This window comes from Argopecten irradians, chromosome 2, assembly GCF_041381155.1.
Source record: "Argopecten irradians isolate NY chromosome 2, Ai_NY, whole genome shotgun sequence".
Taxonomy (NCBI): domain Eukaryota; kingdom Metazoa; phylum Mollusca; class Bivalvia; order Pectinida; family Pectinidae; genus Argopecten; species Argopecten irradians.
The window spans coordinates 30,483,769-30,504,070 of NC_091135.1; the positions used below are offsets into that span (position 1 = coordinate 30,483,769).

A 20,302-nucleotide genomic window follows, 5' to 3' on the forward strand; every position below is an offset into this window, starting at 1 on the left:
GTCAACAACGTAGCATAGATGTTTTGTAAATATGTGAATGATCAATGTGCTTAATCATTGAATTATTGCGAAACAAAATCAATTGTCATTTCTTATATACAAACATAGATTATTTACAGCTAATACATAGTTCATGTCCATTTACATATTGTCGCTCCTTGCTAACGCTTTGTTGTATTTAATTGTTAAATGGTAGATTAAGTAATTAGACTACTTTTCGCAATTTTTTCTCCACAAAAAACCAAGAGAACTGCTCTTTACATTACGAGCTGTACTGTAGTTAATGTTACTTATATACCGAGCCGTACTGTAGTTAATGTTGTTTACATTACGAGCTGTATTGTAGTTAATGTTGTTTATATACCGAGTTGTACTGTAGATAATGTTGTTTATATTACGACCTGTACTGTAGATAATGTTTTTTATATTACGACCTGTACTGTAGTTAATGTTGTTTATATAACGAGCTGTACTGTAGTTAATGTTGTTTATATTACGAGCTGTATTGTAATTAATGTTGTTTATATACCGAGTTGTACTGTAGATAATGTTGTTTACATTACGACCTGTACTGTAGTTAATGTTTTTTATATTACGACCTGTACTGTAGTTAATGTTTTTTATATTACGACCTGTACTGTAGTTACTGTAGTTTATATTACGACCTGTACTGTAGTTAATGTTGTTTATATTACGACCTGTACTGTAGCTAATGTTGTTTATATTACTACCTGTACTGTAGTAAATGTTGTTTATATTCCGAGCTGTTCTGTAGTTAATGTTGTTTATTAAACGACCTGTACTGTAGTTAATGTTGTTTATATTACGACCTGTTCGGTAGTAAATGCTGTTTATATTACGACCTGTTCTGTAGTTAATGTTGTTTATATTACGACCTGTACTGTAGTTACTGTAGTTTATATTACGACCTGTACTGTAGTTAATGTTGTTTATATTCCGAGCTGTACTGTAGTTAATGTTGTTTATATTACGACCTGTACTGTAGTTAATGTTGTTTATATTACAACCTGTACTGTAGCTAATGTTGTTTATATTACGACCTGTACTGTAGTAAATGTTGTTTATATTCCGAGCTGTTCTGTAGTTAATGTTGTTTATATAACGACCTGTACTGTAGTTAATGTTGTTTATATTACGAGCTGTTCTGTAGTTAATGTAGTTTATATTACGACCTGTACTGTAGTTAATGTTGTTTATATTACGAGCTGTTCTGTAGTTAATGTTTTTTATATTACGACCTGTACTGTAGTTAATGTTGTTTATATTACGACCTGTACTGTAGTTAATGTTGTTTATATTACGACCTGTACTGTAGTTAATGTTGTTTATATTACGACCTGTACTATAGTTAATGTTGTTTATATTACGAGCTGTTCTGTAGTTAATGTTGTTTATATTACGAGCTGTACTTTAGTTAATATTGTTGATGTTACAAGAGCTATACTTTAAATAACTGCTGTCTTATTACTACATTGAACGTGTATTTGAAATAATTTCTTCAGTTTTATGGGTTATTACATTATCACAATGTGTATTTTTGTCAATATCATAGCAAAACGTATATTAACTGAATTTGTAAGTAGCTGCTGCAAACACGTGTGTAAACTTATGTTTGTTGGCATACCTTAGTGTTATTTCAGTCATTGTAAATGTATTTTGTCACAATAGTTTAGGTCAAGCAGCTCAAGCCCACAACTAAATCTCATTTTCTGGATTAGTTTTTCAAAACATGCACGTTTGCTCTGCTATCGTCCATTTGAGTTTTCTTTGATGAAAATAAAATTATATTGTTTGGAATCACAAAGCTCTTACACCACGGTGACGTAGACAAGTACATATCATGGATATAAATGAGGTTGAGTCAAACACCACAAAGACACTTAATGCTGCCTATATTAATTGTTTCATAGCTGATCGACTCTTTTTTTAATCCCGAGAAATAACATAGTATCGACGACTTTATTACGTGCTTAGTTTGATTTACTGTTGTTCGTGCATTCAAAGCGTCCGTCGAACATGGACTTTGCATTAACGCTGATACATATAGCGCGCGTTGCCAGCCGGTAAGGTCAACTGTTGTAATATGTCGAGGTTAGCTATTAAGTCATTCCCTCTCCAGACTCGCTACTGTTACACGATGGCTTTTTTTCGCCAACGGAAGAGGAAAAAGATACGTTTCAAATGAAATATAGGAATTGATAAATAGCAAACTAACGCATGTAGTGAGCTGAGTGGCTTTGAGTAAAACTGAAGACTGGCTGGAAACCTCTACCTTAGCATGCACATATAAGGATTGAATCGACTGACTGTTATCCACCGCAACACGTTCAAGTAACACCATCCGGACCGCTTTTCAGCTAATATAAATAACTAGTATAGAAATGTGAATGTAACAAAGATGAACACTTATGTTGGTTTGGGTTACTTTTTAATTTATTAAATGCCGGGCTGCAGCATTTGTCATAATTGTCTTATTATCTGGCATTCATTGCATATAGTATCAAGTAATAAGTATTTGCATATTACGGAGTTACCTGCCCTTGAGGGTATTGACTGTGACGTTATCTGTTTTCGAGCGTAAAGTCATATTTTTAAGAGAAAAATGACGCCACAATGGGATAACTACCCGCAAGAGAAGTAACTCTCTTCATCGTGCTGTTCTCTCCACGAGAGCCGTGTTAATCTCTGCTGCCTTAAGTACACACCGATTGATCAGAGGTTCGATACCCCACTTTTAAACCAATATATCATGAGTTCATGTACATGTTTACGTTGGTTTGCTTTGATATTCGACTACGAAAGATGTGGATCAAAGCACATGAACCAGAGTATTAGTTAAATGTTATGCCTCAATGATTCTTTTCTAAGATTTATTAATATTGTATATATTTTGTATGGATTCAAGAAGGAAGAGAGGAAACCCCGTCATAAGGAAAACATTTACCCACTTCACACCAATTACATACTTTTGTATGTTTGTCCAAATCGGAAACAAAGTCGCATTACACGTCACGGAATTATTATTTAGATACCCAAAGGATTAAAGTCTCACCCTGTTACCCAAGGAGTCAAATCTCTGTCTGTTACCCAAGTAGGAAAATCTATGTCTGTTACCCAAGGAGGAACATCTCTTTCTGTTACCCAAGTAGGAAAATCTCTTTCTGTTACCCAAGGAGTAAAATCTCTGTCTGTTACTAAAAGAGGAAAGTCTCTGTCTGTTACTCAAGGAGGAGAATCTCTCTCTGTCACCCAAAGAGTAAAATCTCCGTCTGTTACCCAAGTAGGAAAATCTATGTCTGTTACCCAAGTAGGAAAATCTATGTCTGTTACTCAAAGAGTTAAATCTCTGTTTGTTACCCAAGTAGGAAAATCTATGTCTGTTACTCAAAGAGTTAAATCTCTGTTTGTTACCCAAGTAGGAAAATCTATGTCTGTTACCAAAGGAGGAAAATCTCTCTCTGTTGCCCAAAGAGAAATCTCTGTCTATTACAAAAGGAGTAAAATCTCTGTCTGTTACCCAAGGAGAAAAATCTCTGTCTGTCACCCAAGGAGGAAAATCTCTGTGTCTGTCACCCAAGGAGGAAAATCTCTCTCCGTTACCCAAAGAGGAAAATCTGTGTCTGTAACCCAAGTAGGAAAATCTATGTCTGTTACCCAAGTAGGAAAATCTTAGTCTGTTACCCAAGGAGGAAAATCTCTGTCTAATACCAAAAGAGGGCAGTCTCTGTCTGTTACCCAAGGAGTAAAATCTCTGTCTGTTACAAAAGGAGTAAAATCTCTGTCTGTTACCCGAGAGTAAAATCTCTGTCTGTTACCAAAGGAGGAAAATCTCTGTCTGTCACCCAAGGAGGAAAATCTCTGTTTGTTACCAAGGAGTAAAATCTCTGTCTGTTACCCAAGGAGGAAAATCTCTGTCTGTCACCCAAGGAGGAAAATCTCTGTTACCCAAGAAGGAAAATCTCTGTTTCCCAAGGAGTAAAAAGGATTAAAATCTCTGTCTGTTACCCTAGGAGGAAAATCTCTGTCTGTTACCCAAGGAGTAAAATCCCTGTCTCTTACCCAAGGACGAAAATCTGTCTGTTACCCAAGGACGAAAATCTGTCTGTTACCCAAGTAGGAAATTCTCCTAATAGATTCCTGACCAATTATGAGAGGTAAGAGGGACTGCAAATTAACAAGTCTGATGATACAGTGTATGTACGTGATATCTATATGATGTCTTATGATATCTATTAATTGTCTCGTGATTAGTTTTGAGATAAGAAGACCTGTAAATCAACTCGTCTATCTAGCTGTGGATATTTACCTGTTACAAACTTTAAGACGATGTTGTCCGTTGATTCGTTGAATGACCTATCAAAGCTAATGCTGATGTCGAATGTTTGTCCCCTTCTTAGAATAAGGTTTGGGATCTCGTAGGCGCTCGTGCGGTGCACGCTCCTGTTGAACGTCCGCTGCAGGTCAACACACTTCGGCTTCAGTTGCGTATCTAACAAGTATAAAATTAATACAATTTATCGTCTTGACAGGGTATATGACAGAATTAAATTTTGTGGACATTGACCGAAAGTCTCATGCTTGTTAGCCCATTGGCGAAACACTGTGTTCGGTGGCCGTCCTTTCTACCATTAAGGGTTAATTTTGTTCATGCTACAGAGTCTGTATATTAAATGTAATTAGGGGTTCGACTTGAGTATAGATGATATATGCACAAAATCAGGACGAGAACGTATTTTCTGATATGATATATAAAAAATCATAAACCTAAACACCATAATCGGCAAAACTGGCCATAATACCAGACCATCATGTTTGAATTAATGTATATAAAAGTAGATGGTGAAGAAAACAATCTATTGACTGGAGGTTCCTCTGGATCTGCCGTCAGCAAAAACATAAGGAGTTTCTAATCTCTATGTATATATGTATATACATCTCTGGTAATTATGTTATAAAATTCACTAGGAGTTTTACACTAGATCTACTGTATGTACAGTATTTAAACATATTATAGGTATGTACAGTATTTAAACATATTATAGGTAATTTATGTAAATAATACTGATCGTAATCTTAACATAGATCAATAGCTTGCTATGATAGTAAATGAAACATTATATAATGATAAATGAAGTTAACTTGTAATTCAGGTCTCTGCTGATGTAAATGCTCAATGTAAATAGCGTGTAGGGTACATGTACATGTGTATGTTAGGCTAGGGTACAATACATTGTGACCTCCTGTGTTATATCCGTTGCTGAGAGTAGGGTTAGGATTGTGGGGCGCATAGTGTTTCTAGTGGTACTGCTATTGTACTGTGTCCTCCTAAATTATCTTCAAATAAACATGTACATGAACTAGTCTATTAATAGACTTAAGCGCGCCAATTACACCCGGAAGTCTTATACAGTTCACGATAAATAGGCGCATGGCAAGATAGATCACTCATCGCGTTTCGGCATTAACAGCCCGGCTAGCTCAGTCGGTAGAGCACGAGACTCTTAATCTCGGGGTCGTGGGTTCGAGCCCCACGTTGGGCGATTTCCTTTTTATTTTCATTTTATATACTATAAAGTTGGTTGAAGATGCTCCATCGCTGACAAATGGTAATTTTTTTATTTATGCTCTGTCGGCGGTGGAGCATCTTTAATTACTGGATAGATCAAACAACTCAATACAGAAGCTTTGTTAGTCATCTAACGAAAAATGTCGTAAAGATATACCCATTAGTGTATATATACATATATATATTATGTCTTGAAACACAACAATGATAATTGTATTATGTACTTATGAATTTGTTACATCTATATGCTGTATTGCATTTGGTAAAAAATAAATTGAAACATATGCTATGTATGGGACATGGAAGTAATTTCAACCGTGTAGTCAATTGTTCAATGCAGTCCGGCTCTTTATCAAGGTATTCATAAAACAAACACAGTCATGTAATTCACAATAAGAAATACAAAGGAAACCGTTCTTATATATGCAATAAACCCTTCGGCGAGCGGAAGTCAAAGGTGTAGTCACGCTACAATGGAGACTGTTAAAATGATCGAAAAAAGTGAAGTAATCAAAAGTCTTCAGTGTAGTGAAAAATTCAGAAATTACTATATACTTGTCAGTTTTGTACAAATTATTTACAAAGGATACCACTCGCCATCAAAACGGATTTAAGGGAATTTAGAATGATTTTTGTTTCGTGAAAATAAGCAACTTTACTTGTTATTTATATTATAAATGTAAGTGTCACATCAAACATGTTTCATTCAAAATTGTGTGTGTACTTGCTAAATTATATATTGTAATTAATTGATTATTACTTTGATTTAAAATAATACTTCGAAATCATTTTTCGGTTCATACTGTATTTGTATTTCAATCCGCAACATGATTTCGTTTAGTGACATGATATATTGACAATATTTCAAAGCTATATATACACTATATATGTAATTACGTACGTACTAGATTGCACAGTACTCTGATTCATTGTGTAATATAACATGTAATTCGGTACCCTTTTAAAACTGATTGATTTACACAGACTAGTCCTACAAGGTAAGAGGACATTTAGGACTCTGACAATAGATGACCTGTCCAGGTACTGACCAGTAACCAATCATTATGTAAGAGTTTTACATGTCAGCTGTCGTCCATTGTCAATGTGTCATATAGGACTCCGCGGGTCAATTTTCTCCGGAATTAGACCGCCGACTTATTGAAAAGTTATCTAATAAAATAGTCGGGCAGCGATTCAGCACTTTGGGATAAATACAAGGTAAGTATTACAACAGAAGGGATTTCGTTGCACGTAACACTATCATATGATACAAGACTCCATTTGAAGATCCTATCATACAAAATTTAAGTCGCAGTACATTAAATATGCCAATCCAATCTTTCAAACAGACATTTTCCTTGCCTTATCGTGGTTAGTGCTATGGCACTTATATTATTTCCATATACCATTGGATTTTACCTTGGCGATACCTTTACTGCTCACAGGCAATATGATTTCCGCGTGAAGATTTGTAAAAATTGAGGGGATAATTGGATTTTCCAGAAAACAAATTAAAATATAGAGGGGATTTCCAGAAAAATGAAACGCCCAACGTGGGGCTCGAACCCACGACCCCGAGATTAAGAGTCTCGTGCTCTACCGACTGAGCTAGCCGGGCAGTTATCGATACGACATCGTGACGTCAAAGGAAGCGGCGATATTTTGCCGATTTGTTCAACCGATGGAATGAAATTGCATAATTAGAATTTATTATCGATAAATCGAATCAAGGAATTTCATCCTTCGTAAATATCTTTGTATTGTTTGTCAATTTGCATGGTGTCGCTAGATTAGAAAAGGTTTTGAACAGTCCGAGAAATACCTCACTTGCACACGAAGAGATTAGACTCAAGTGTAACCTAGAGTTACCCCCCATGGTTGTAACTCTTTTCTGACTTAGTGTTGATTTGGAAGAAGCAGTAAATATACGCTATTTTTACTAAGATGCTATGCGAGTTCACCCAAACCTAATATAGAGGTCCCAAATTATTTAAAGAATGGTCATTCAGCCTTTGGGCCTATCGATACGTTTCGGAGACGATCAAGTCACGTCTTCTTATATCTACTCGGTCTTCATACAGGAAAAAGGGGATCAACGTTAAATGTATGAATTCAAAATCAAAAGCATGTATTTTATTGACCATATATTTCAAAAGTTATTAGGGGATATAAATTATTTATATTAAGGCCTACGGGACTCCCTTTATGTATGTTCTCGATTCTTCTGACGTCACGATCACGTGTTCTTCATCAGCCCGGCTAGCTCAGTCGGTAGAGCACGAGACTCTTAATCTCGGGGTCGTGGGTTCGAGCCCCACGTTGGGCGTGATCTTTTTTAAATTCATATAGGAATCCAGAGATTACATTTCAGCGTTGTTAATGCTTCACATATACTGTTCGCACAAAACGTACATATAATAAAATACACATTTCTTTTTCACAAAAGTTATTTATTTGTTTTATTGTAAGTCGCAAAGGGACTAGCAAAGATTCATGGTCACCACTTTTATTACTACTAGATTATTTAGTACATGTACTATCAAATACCGGGAGTCCAGTGTGGTCACCGGGTGTGCATGTGAGTGATTCAACACGTGGACAGAATGTCTGCTTTTGATAAATTAATTGGTTTATAATTGGACAGTTCCCTGGCAAACACTAAACGCCCTCTTCCTTTCCATCCGCGATAATCCACTTCCAGGGTTATTTTCACTGGAGTTATATGCATCCCTAAACTGAAGGCAGCTCAAGAAAGAAAAAAGCGGCCCATGTGCCTTAATGGTCAACTGATATTAGACACAAATTAGTTTTGTCATTTACTAGCCAGCTGATGTCTTTTGTTCCTTTTGACACAAAAAAAAGAAATAGGAAACATTTTAATGAACTTAAAAATATTAACAAAACATTTTTGCAAAATTTCCTTAAGTTCAGTGAAAGATCAAAAGAATTATTATTGTAAGGGGACATAACTCCATCAGTGATGATTAAATAACAACATTTTCTAATGTTATTCTGCGTACAATGTTTCGCTAATTTTGGTGAAAATTTACACAAATTATCATGTTCAAGGGCTATAACTCCATAAATAACTGTCAAATCAATCTGATTTTCGAACTTGTCCGATATCTTTCCATTGTTAGTCTACATACTCAAGTTAACATCTTTACAAGGTCCAATAATAATTACATGTATTTGTGCAAAGGACAATAACCCTGTAATTTACAGTTTAATCAAGCCGATTTTTGGAAATCGTCCGAGATCTTTCTAATGTTAAGTCTAAATACAAATTACCATTAAGCTGAGAACATTTTACTTGCGTTATCGGAAATGTTAACGAACGACGCACGACGACGGACTAAATACTATCGCAATATGTATAGGTCACCATGACCTATGGTCAGATGATCATGACCTAAATATATTAACCAATCACAGGCCTGCAAAGATTTCCTGTGAAGACTGCAGACATAGAGAGCGACGCCCAACTTCAGAGCCGCACAATCAACCACGTTGTACCGTCGTACGACTCTTTTGATGTACATCAAAGGACTAAATTACCTGTTATGTGCCTCCAGTTTTGTATTAGTCAGGGGTGGAGATAACCTCAGTTATAGTAACCCCTGGAGTATCGAGGATGCTTCTTTTCGAGCCTCGCGTACGCAAGTTGTCATGTACAAATGTTGTCTGTGGTGTTTCTCCACGTACTCCAGTCTTAATCAAATACCAGAATTTTGCAACATCTAGTAATAGTTTTATAGAAACATTTATTTTCACAACATGAAATATTACTGATATGTTTGGTGTCGTGTTAACGTTTATTTGTTTTACACAAATTGTTTTCCTTAATTAAGACTTAAAGTGTTGCCATTTTATTATTTACTACATGTCCAATGGCTAAACTTGCCACTAAAGCCTAGTTTTTTCTTCGCCTTACTTTGTGTTCCCTCTCGGATGCTTCCTTTAAATTTACTTTAATGTAAACTGTTTGCTGAAATCGTTGGAGAGAAATGATGACGGTCATTCTGTTACAATAGTAGGAATGTTCACACGGCGTAAGTCGATTTAGAGGATGTTGCGCGTGAGCACGAATATAAATCTGAGGCGGTGCTGCGTTATCGAGTTTTAGCCCAGCCACACTACCTTATTATTTACTTGCTACGAGGTGTGTAAATACATCTGATTGTTTTATATCTTCCGCATCACATTTCAACAAAAATTAGATTACCGAAATTACTCCGAGGCTATCATCTTACATCTCGACCGTAATTGGAACTGACCATATAATAAGATAATAATAGAAAAGTCCAATCTTTCGTGATCATTGTCAGTACTGTGGCACAAACTGATCGATTTCACAACGATAGTGATGGACTCTATGTCGACTCCCATAATTCATCTTACTAATCAATCATAAAAGAATTTCCTGTCGGACCGGAAGACTCTCGAATAACAGGGACTCGGGGAGCATCAATTAATTGTTACAAGTGTTCACTCCTCTAAAGATAAATGCATTATGATCGCGTCATTTTAATTTTAAACTGACTCAACAGACACAAAAAAGCGACACACAAAGCGTAAAATTCGTCACCAATTGATGCAGATAGCGTTTCATGTCGAGCTGTTGTAATGCCATCATTAATACGGAATGAAAGAAAAATGTGGAATGATTGACAAACACACTTTGACGACTATTTTTCGTTCTGTCTAATATCGAAAGTCATCAATGGCAAGTTTCTGAGAATTTACAGTATTTATGTAAATGTTTGTTACGGCTTTGTTTGTATTTAGCTATGAATATAGATATGGGCCGATAGTTTAGGTTTTAGCACCTCTTCAAAGATCAAGAAAAAACACAAGGAGTAAAATTACGCAATTCCACCACAACATTGGAAAGCTATATTACAATAAAGCATTCGGCAGGCGGAGGTCTAAAAGGCGGGCCCTATAGTGAGGCTCTTTTATGATCATAAATACAATGCTATTGAACGGAAAAAATATTCGAAAAAGTTCCACGGGTGAAGTAATAAAAAGTCAATTCACCCCAAGTTGTCCCTCCTCGAAGAAAACAAAAGGAACCATGAGTATGGGATAAATAAATAAAAAGGAAATAAAATTATAGGAAAGATTGCGACATACAGTGTAATACCATGAATCCCAGATTCATATTTAAACGAAAATTTGAAGATGAGGCAAGATAAAAAGTTATTAATGATACGAATTTGTCCGCCGTTAATGTACACGCATATCTCGTGTGCATATATGAATTTACGTAGATACGAATCGGATCATAAACAAAATTTACCATGTCCTGAAGGTAGAACGTTAGGGTTATATCGGTGACCGCCTTATATCTCTACGGCCCAATAGTCCTAAGGCCCAAGCTCGTTAGTCCGAAAGTCGACAACAGATAATGTAACTGGAATTTATATGCGAACAGTACCCAAAATGAAACAAATATTTATAACAGTTTTCAATAAAAAGGACACTTTTAGTAAACTTGCTAAGATATACTTATCCGACTATTTAAATTTTACACTGAAAATGATCATAAACAACGAAATGTAGCGAATTTAAAGAGAGCATAATCTTGAAAAACACTTCACATTCTAACACTGCAATCCTGCTTAACATATCCCCTAACAAATATCTTCATGCGAATTATTTCCATCATTTAAGAGGAGAATAGGATAAAGAAATGAAGGAAACGCAAACTTAGTCGTTTATTACATATTTATCAATTATGGACCTTTGTCGAGGTCCATATGGTGTTGTAACGCATTGGTATAATTAAATAATGGCCCAGGGTGTAGACTGAAATCATTCATTTAATAGGTATGTAATTCCTTTGGAAAATGTCAAACGAATTTTCCGATTTATATATTAATTACAGGTTACAGGACGTCACCCTGAAGAACTCAACGTTTGAGTAATGATGTCACAGAAGGTATATTGACTCGATGTTGCTAAAATCAGAGCATGTTTAACACATCGAGTCAATATACCTTCTGTTACGCCATTACCAAAACGTTGAGTTTTTCAGGGTGACATCATGTAGCCACTGTTCTTCCTGCCGCTTAAAGAATATATACACCCGATAATTCTTTTGGCATGTGTCAAAGGAACAACATATCTAATATAGAAATTGAGAACCTTTGATTGGTTCCATAATTGATAAATATAGCGACGTTTACAGGTATTTGTTTCGGTAAGATTTGATAATTTATATACATTATCCATTCATGGAGCAATGTCTGTCCTAATACATTCAAATTACAGTGCATATAAGGTTTACATTTGGACATCTGAAAGCTTGTATATTTGTAAGATAATTCATAGAATGTATGCTTATGAGATATCTATACAACGTGAGACATTTTTTCCTTTTTATGACTTCTTCAACATTTTGATGTAAGTTTGATCATGCAATGTTACAAATAAATTAGCTGATCAATTACTTTAAAGGGTGACACCCTTATATCCCTACGGCCCAATAGTCCGAAGGCCCGTTAGTCCGAAGGCCCAATAGTCCGAAGGCCCGTTAGTTCGAAGGCCCAATAGTCCGAAGGCCCGTTAGTCCGAAAATTAGTAAATATTGCAAGTTAGAGAGTTGTTATTATTAACGTATTTTGACGAAAACATTTTTCGGCACTGATGATCTGACAATTTCTATGGACAACAAGTTGTCATTTCTTCATGAGCTATGCCAGGTCAAAATTACATAAAAATAAAAAAAATAGAAAAAAAAAAAAAAAAAATAAAAACATTTTACATTTTATAGGATATCTCACAAGCATACATTCTATGGATTATCTTACAAACATGCAAGCTTTAAAATGTCCGATTGTTAGCCTTTTGTACACTGTATTGCATTAGGATTAACATTGCTTCATGAATAAATGATGTTTATAATCAAATCTTATCGAAAAATGACTTTTATTATACCTGTAAACGTCGTTATTTTGTACAATATATACATATATTTAAGGACTTATTTTTGCTTCCCCATTCTTTGAATTGTTTATTCTACCCATAATGATGGAAATGGTCCGCATAATGATATTTTTCGCGGAAATATTAAACAGGATCACATTGTACATATACAAAATAATACTCTTTATATCAGATACGTTTATGTATTTCAAGATTATGCTCTTTTTGAAAATACGCTACATTTCGTTGTTTCATATCATTTTCCGTATCAATTCTATAGTCACAACCATGTAAGTATACCTTAGCAAGTTTACAACAAATCTTTTGCATCGAAAACTGTAATAAACGTTTGTTTCATTTCAAGTACTATTCGCATATAAATCCCAATTGTATTATCTGTTTTCGGACTATCGGGCCTTCGGACTATTGGGCCTTCGGACTAACGGGCCTTCGGACTGACGGGCCTTCGGACTACTGGGCCGTAGGGATATAAGGCGGTCACCCTTTAAAGCAGTGCCAAAAAATGTGTTCATCAAAAACCACCGAAAACATACCAAACTATGGAAATAACGTGAATTGAAACAACGGTATAACTCGCAATATTTACTTATTTTAAGGCTAACAGGCCTTCTATTGGGCCTTGGGACTAAAGGGACTTCGGACTAACGGGCCTTCGGACTATTAGGCCGTAGGGATATATGGGTGTATATCTGTTATCCTCATTAAAGGCGACTAAAAAAAACTTTGGGATCTTATATTTTCTCCTCGTTCGCCTTGCTTACGTCTAACTTCACAGTGCCCCGCTTTTTGCCTTGTGTAGAGCGTTCGACTACATGAGTAAGGTTCTGGGTTCTGGTCCCTGGCAGGGACAACCAATGTCTATAAAAAGTGTGCTTAGCGTTTAGCATAAAGGAGTGGAACGGCTGGTTTGTCCGTTGTCGTTATGAACTACCGGCGTATATAGCGACGTGCCTCAGTGAGCTAGCAACATAAAAAGAGCAGGAGTGCCACCATTAAAAGGAGACACTACGCGGATATACCACAGCCTCCCAAAAATTCACACAGCACATTACATACAAGGGGACCATCCGTCTGTTTGTTTTTTTGCTTAAATTAACGTCATATTTACTGTTATCCATAGTCATTTAAGGACGGCCTCCCATGCATGCGGTGTGTGAGGTTGATGGTGCGTGTTTCGGGAGTCTGCTGTATGTTCGTGTTGTATCACTTTATTGTGCTATCCTACTGAAGGCACCAAGCAAGGACACCCAGCCATCCGTAAATGACACGGTGACCGCCTTATATCCCTACGGCCCAATAGTCCGAAGGCCCGTCAGTCCGAAGGCCCATTAGTCCTAAGGCCCGTTAGTCCGAAGGCCCAATAGTCCGAAGGCCCGATAGTCCGAAAACAGATAATACAATTGGGATTTATATGCGAATAGTACTTGAAATGTTACAGTTTTCGATGCAAAAGATTTGTTGTAAACTTGCTAAGGTATACTTACATGTATGTGACTATAGAATTGATACGGAAAATGATATGAAACAACGAAATGTAGCGTATTTTCAAAAAGAGCATAATCTTGAAATACATAAACGTATCTGATATTAAACAGTATTATTTTGTATATGTACAATGTGATCCTGTTTAATATTTCCCCGAAAAAATATCATTATGTGGACCATTTCCATCATTATGGGTAGAATAAACAATTCAAAGAATGAGGAAGCAAAAATACGTCCTTAAATACATGTATATATTGTACAAAATAACGACGTTTTACAGGTATAATAAAAGTCATTTTTCGATAAGATTTGATTATATACATCATTTATTCATGAAGCAATGTTAATCCTAATGCAATACAGTGTACAAAAGGCTAACAATCGGACATTTTAAAGCTTGCATGTTTGTAAGATAATCCATAGAATGTATGCTTGTGAGATATCCTATAAATTGTAAGATGTTTTTTTTTTTTTTTTTTTTTTATCTATTTTTTTTTTATTTTGATGTAATTTTGACCTGCTATTACTCATGAAGAAATGACAACTTGCTGACCATAGAAATTGTCAGATCATCAGTGCCGAGTGCCGAAAAATGTTTTCGTCAAAATACGTTAATTATAACAACTCTCTAACTTGCAATATTTACTAATTTTCGGGACTAACGGGCCTTCGGACTATTGGGCCTTCGGACTAACGGGCCATCGGACTATTTGGCCTTCGGACTAACGGGCCTTCCGACTATTGGGCCGTAGGGATATAAGGCGGTCACCAATGACACTAGCTGTTAACAGGACAACGTTAAGCTTGATTAACCAACATTCGGAAGATTATATAAAAGGGAGGGGAAATTGATCGAGAGGTTAAAAAATGGCGAATACATTTGTCGGACAGGTCCATCTAATGAGCTCATGCTTCGAAGAGTCGTTTCATTTCAAGTACTATTCGCATATAAATCCCAATTGTATTATCTGTTTTCGGACTATCGGGCCTTCGGACTATTGGGCCTTCGGACTATAACGGGCCTTCGGAATGACGGGCCTTCGGACTACTGGGGCCGTAGGGATATAAGGCGGTCACCCTTTTTAAAAGCAGTGCCAAAAAAAATGTGTTACATCAAAAACCACCGAAAAACATACCAAAACTTATGGAAATAACGTGAATTGAAACAACGGGTATAACTCGACGAATATTTACTTATTTTAATGGCTAACGGGCCTTATATTGGGCCTTGGACTAAAGGGACTTCGGACTAACGGGCCTTCGGACTGTTAGGCCGTAGGGGATATATGGGTGTATATCTGTTATCCTCATTAAAGGCGACTAAAAAAAAGGCTTTGGGATCTTTTTATTTTTCTACGTAGCTTCGACTTTGATTACGTCTAAATTCACAGTGCCAAGCTTTTTTCGCCATTGAGGAGAGACGGTCGACTACATGTGTTAAGCTTCTTGGGTCTTCTGAGTCGCCTGGCAGGACAACCAATGTCTAGAATAAAAAGTGTGATTAGCTGTTTAGGCATAATGGAAGTTGGAACGGCCTGGTTTGTACGTTGTCGTTTTTTGATACTTAACGGCGTTCTATAGCGACCGTTGACACAGGTGAGCTAGCAACATAAAATAAGTGCAAGGGATGCCACCATTAAAATGAGACACTTACGGAATTATACCAACAGCCCTCCCAATATTTTTTAACTCAAGTGCCCTTTTAATACAAAGGGGAAAATCCAGTTTAGCTTTGTGTTTTTTTTTGCTTAAATTAACGTCATATTAACTGTCATCCATAGTCATTTAAGGACGGCCTCCCATGCATGCGGTGTGTGAGGTTGATGGTGCGTGTTTCGGGAGTCTGCTGTATGTTCGTGTTGTATCACTTTATTGTGCTATCCTACTGAAGGCACCAAGCAAGGACACCCAGCCATCCGTAAATGACACGGTGACCGCCTTATATCCCTACGGCCCAATAGTCCGAAGGCCCGTCAGTCCGAAGGCCCATTAGTCCTAAGGCCCGTTAGTCCGAAGGCCCAATAGTCCGAAGGCCCGATAGTCCGAAAACAGATAATACAATTGGGATTTATATGCGAATAGTACTTGAAATGTTACAGTTTTCGATGCAAAAGATTTGTTGTAAACTTGCTAAGGTATACTTACATGTATGTGACTATAGAATTGATACGGAAAATGATATGAAACAACGAAATGTAGCGTATTTTCAAAAAGAGCATAATCTTGAAATACATAAACGTATCTGATATTAAACAGTATTATTTTGTATATGTACAATGTGATCCTGTTTAATATTTCCCCGAAAAAATATCATTATGTGGACCATTTCCATCATTATGGGTAGAATAAACAATTCAAAGAATGAGGAAGCAAAAATACGTCCTTAAAAACATGTATATATTGTACAAAATAACGACGTTTACAGGTATAATAAAAGTCATTTTTCGATAAGATTTGATTATATACATCATTTATTCATGAAGCAATGTTAATCCTAATGCAATACAGTGTACAAAAGGCTAACAATCGGACATTTTAAAGCTTGCATGTTTGTAAGATAATCCATAGAATGTATGCTTGTGAGATATCCTATAAATTGTAAGATGTTTTTTTTTTTTTTTTTTTTTATCTATTTTTTTTTTATTTTGATGTAATTTTGACCTGCTATTACTCATGAAGAAATGACAACTTGCTGACCATAGAAATTGTCAGATCATCAGTGCCGAGTGCCGAAAAATGTTTTCGTCAAAATACGTTAATTATAACAACTCTCTAACTTGCAATATTTACTAATTTTCGGACTAACGGGCCTTCGGACTATTGGGCCTTCGGACTAACGGGCCATCGGACTATTTGGCCTTCGGACTAACGGGCCTTCCGACTATTGGGCCGTAGGGATATAAGGCGGTCACCAATGACACTAGCTGTTAACAGGACAACGTTAAGCTTGATTAACCAACATTCGGAAGATTATATAAAAGGGAGGGGATGATCGAGAGGTTAAAAAATGGCGAATACATTTGTCGGACAGGTCCATCTAATGAGCTCATGCTTCGAAGAGTCGAAACGAAAGAGATGCGAGAGAGAATCGGAGAAATCTGTAATCAATGTAGGTACTCGGGTATAACATAAGTGTGCATATTATCAAAACAAAAACAGGGTTTCTTCGTCGATGACAATTCGTATCTAGTAATGTCCAGTCCAGTGGCGTTGCATTTTGTTAAATTTGCGAGCGCCGAAGTCGTGAGATTTTGGTGTTTAGGGGTCCGTGGGTATCCCCCGGGAAAAATTGTACGATTTAGAATGGCTGAGAGGAGTTTTACGATGCATTTTGTTGAATTTGCGAGCACCGAAAGCGCGAGATTTTTGTGTTTTGGGGGGTTCGGGGGTCTCCCCCGGGATTTTTTTTTTATTATTTAGATTGGCTGAGCTGAGTTTTACGATGTATTTGATGATATGTGAGCACCGAAGGCGTGAAATTTTGTTGTTTGAGGGGTCCTGGGTTCTCCCCGTGGAAAAAAATTAGGATTTAAAATGGTTGAGATGAGTTTTACGATGTATTTTGATGAATTTGCATGCGACGAAGGCGCGAAATTTTGTTGTTTGGGGGGTCCAGGGGCCTCCCCCCGAGAAAAAAAATATTACGATTTGGAATGGCTGAGATGAGTTTTACAATGTATTTTGATGATTTTAAAGCGTTCTTAACATGCTAATTTTTTTCTGAATTAAAGTTACCTGCATTGAGAAATGATAATTGTGAATGTTGTCATACCATTATGCAACCCAGCTCGATCTGAACATACCGGATTCACACCATCGACACACTGTGTGTAACTCAAAATAATAATAAATTGATTGTCTTGCTAAGACATATAAACAAATTAATCTTTTAAGAAGCATTTTTTGAAATAATCTAATCCCTTGATGGACATTTTAGTCTAGTCCGTGTGTATTGAATTTTCATTATTAAAGGTTTGAACATTACGTGCTTGAACGTATTAGGGAACGCGCCGCGCAGCGGAAAATTTTCTAAAACGAAGTACAAAAATGTGCAGGACCCTTTTTTCTTTCAAATGTGCATTTTTAAAACATTTCACTCGGCGAAAATTGGGGGGGGGGGGCAAAAAGACATGATTGCTCCAACGGGGGGGGGGGGGGGGGGGGGGGATTTGCCGCTTCCAACGCCCCTGATGTCTAAGTGTATATACTAATGTAGTTCACGTACAGTACGTATTTATACAATGCAATATTTCTACCTATTAACACGTATTTCAATCGCAGTAGAGCATTAGACAATGTTAACTCCAAGATACCATTAATGACCAGTAAAATCAAAATGCTGTTTTCCATCAAACTAATTTTTACAGCATAAATAGAAATAAACGTTATCAAAATTCTGTCAGGACATAGAGTGCCATATGTGAAGAGGCAAGAAGCTGATATGGCAACATTTACGTGCATCATAAATAGAATAATTTTTTTTCTTAAAATTGCCTAACTATATAGAGTATAGTTTTCTATTAAATCATAAAGTTCGCCATAAGTTCCTAAAAGGGTACACCAATGTTCTGCCAAACCCAATCGAAAGCTTTCAAAATGAAATAAAACTATGTTTTCTCTGCAGCACTACAGATTATAATTTCAGAAAGTTGCCAATCATCACTATTTATTAATCCTGATTTTTCAATAACATGCAGGACAGAAACTGCTTTACCATTACAATGCTTGCCTGACACACGTCCCACTGTGGACTAAGTACACTCATGGTCACCGATCAGGATACACGCTCGGGTTACGCAGGCTTTACCATATAAGAATACACAGGCTTTACATTATAATAAGTCATCTAGTCTATAATTGTTTGTTTGTTTGATCAATTTACGTCCTGTTAACAGCCATGGTCATGTAAGGACGGCCTCCCATGTAAGCGGTGTGTTGCGTGTATGTTGTGCGAGGTGCGTGTTTTGGGAGACTGCGGTATATGATATATCCATGTTGTGTCTTCTTGTATAGTGGAACTGTTGCCCTTTTTATAGTGCTATATCACTGAAGCAACCAATCAATACACCCCAACCGGTCACATTATACTGACAACGGGCGAACCAGTTGTCCCACTCCCTGTATGCTGAGCGCTAAGTAGGAGCGGAAACTTTTAAACTTTGGTGTGTCTCGGCCATGGGACAGAACCCAGAGCCTTCCTCACTGGGGCGAACGCTCAACTCAAGGCCAAAAGTGAGGGGGTCTCAAGGGAACAAAGTTAGTAAGGAAGGAGAAAAAAGATAAGATCCTAAATTTAGTCGCCTTTTACGATCATGCAATAGGGACAGCAGGTACAATTCTAACGCCCTACCTGCAGGGTAGCCAGTCTATACGCAGACTTTACCATATAAGAAATCATCCGGTCTATACACAGGCTTTACCATAAAAGAAATCATCCCGTCTACACACAGGCTTTACCATATAAGAAATCATCCGGTCTATACACAGGCTTTACCATAAAAGAAATCATCCCGTCTACACACAGGCCTTACCGTATAATAAATCATCCCGTCTGTACACAGGCTTTACATTATAAGAAATCACCCGGTCTATTCACAGGCTTTACCTTATAAGAAATCATCCCGTCTATACACAGGCTTTACCATATAAGAAATCATCTTCTATACACAGGCTTTACCATGTAAGAAATCATCCGGTCTATACACAGGCTTTTCAATAAAAGAAATCATCCCGTCTACACACAGGCCTTACCGTATAATAAATCATCCCGTCTGTACACAGGCTTTACATTATAAGAAATCATCCGGTCTATTCACAGGCTTTACCTTAAAAGAAATCATCCCGTCTATACACAGGCTTTACCATATAAGAAATCATCTTCTATACACAGGCTTTACCATATAAGAAATCATCCGGTCTATACACAGGCTTTACCAAATAAGAAATCATCACGTCTATACACAGGCTTTACCATATAAGAAATTATCCCGTCTATTCACAGGCTTTACCATATAAGAAATCATCCCGTCTATTCACAGGCTTTACCTATTATGAAATCATCCCGTCTATACACAGGCTTTACCATATAAGAAATCACCCCGTCTATACACAGGCTTTACCTTATAAGAAATCATCCGGTCTATACACAGGCTTTACCATATAAGAAATCATCCAGTCTATACACAGGCTTTACCATACAAGAAATCATCCGGTCTATACACAGGCTTTACCATATAAGAAATCATCCGGTCTATGCACATATTTTACCTTATTAAAAAT

The 20,302-nt window shown here is 36.8% G+C and overlaps 1 protein-coding gene and 3 non-coding genes across 5 annotated transcripts in view; 2 read left to right on the forward strand and 2 right to left on the reverse strand.

Annotated features, from left to right (window-relative positions):
- The window catches only part of LOC138315106 (protein-glutamine gamma-glutamyltransferase K-like), a 62,726-nt gene that overhangs the window by 11,146 nt on the left and 31,278 nt on the right, over positions 1-20,302 (reverse strand). For both annotated transcript variants that reach the window (XM_069255850.1, XM_069255852.1), the window contains one exon: positions 4,328-4,510. In XM_069255850.1, the coding sequence (XP_069111951.1) occupies positions 4,328-4,510 (183 nt within the window). The remainder of the gene's footprint in view (positions 1-4,327; positions 4,511-20,302) is intronic.
- On the forward strand, positions 5,489-5,561 carry Trnak-cuu (transfer RNA lysine (anticodon CUU)). Its single transcript has one exon. It is a non-coding gene; the product is annotated as a tRNA-Lys (tRNA).
- Trnak-cuu (transfer RNA lysine (anticodon CUU)) lies at positions 7,133-7,205 on the reverse strand. Its single transcript has one exon. It is a non-coding gene; the product is annotated as a tRNA-Lys (tRNA).
- Positions 7,841-7,913, forward strand: Trnak-cuu (transfer RNA lysine (anticodon CUU)). Its single transcript has one exon. It is a non-coding gene; the product is annotated as a tRNA-Lys (tRNA).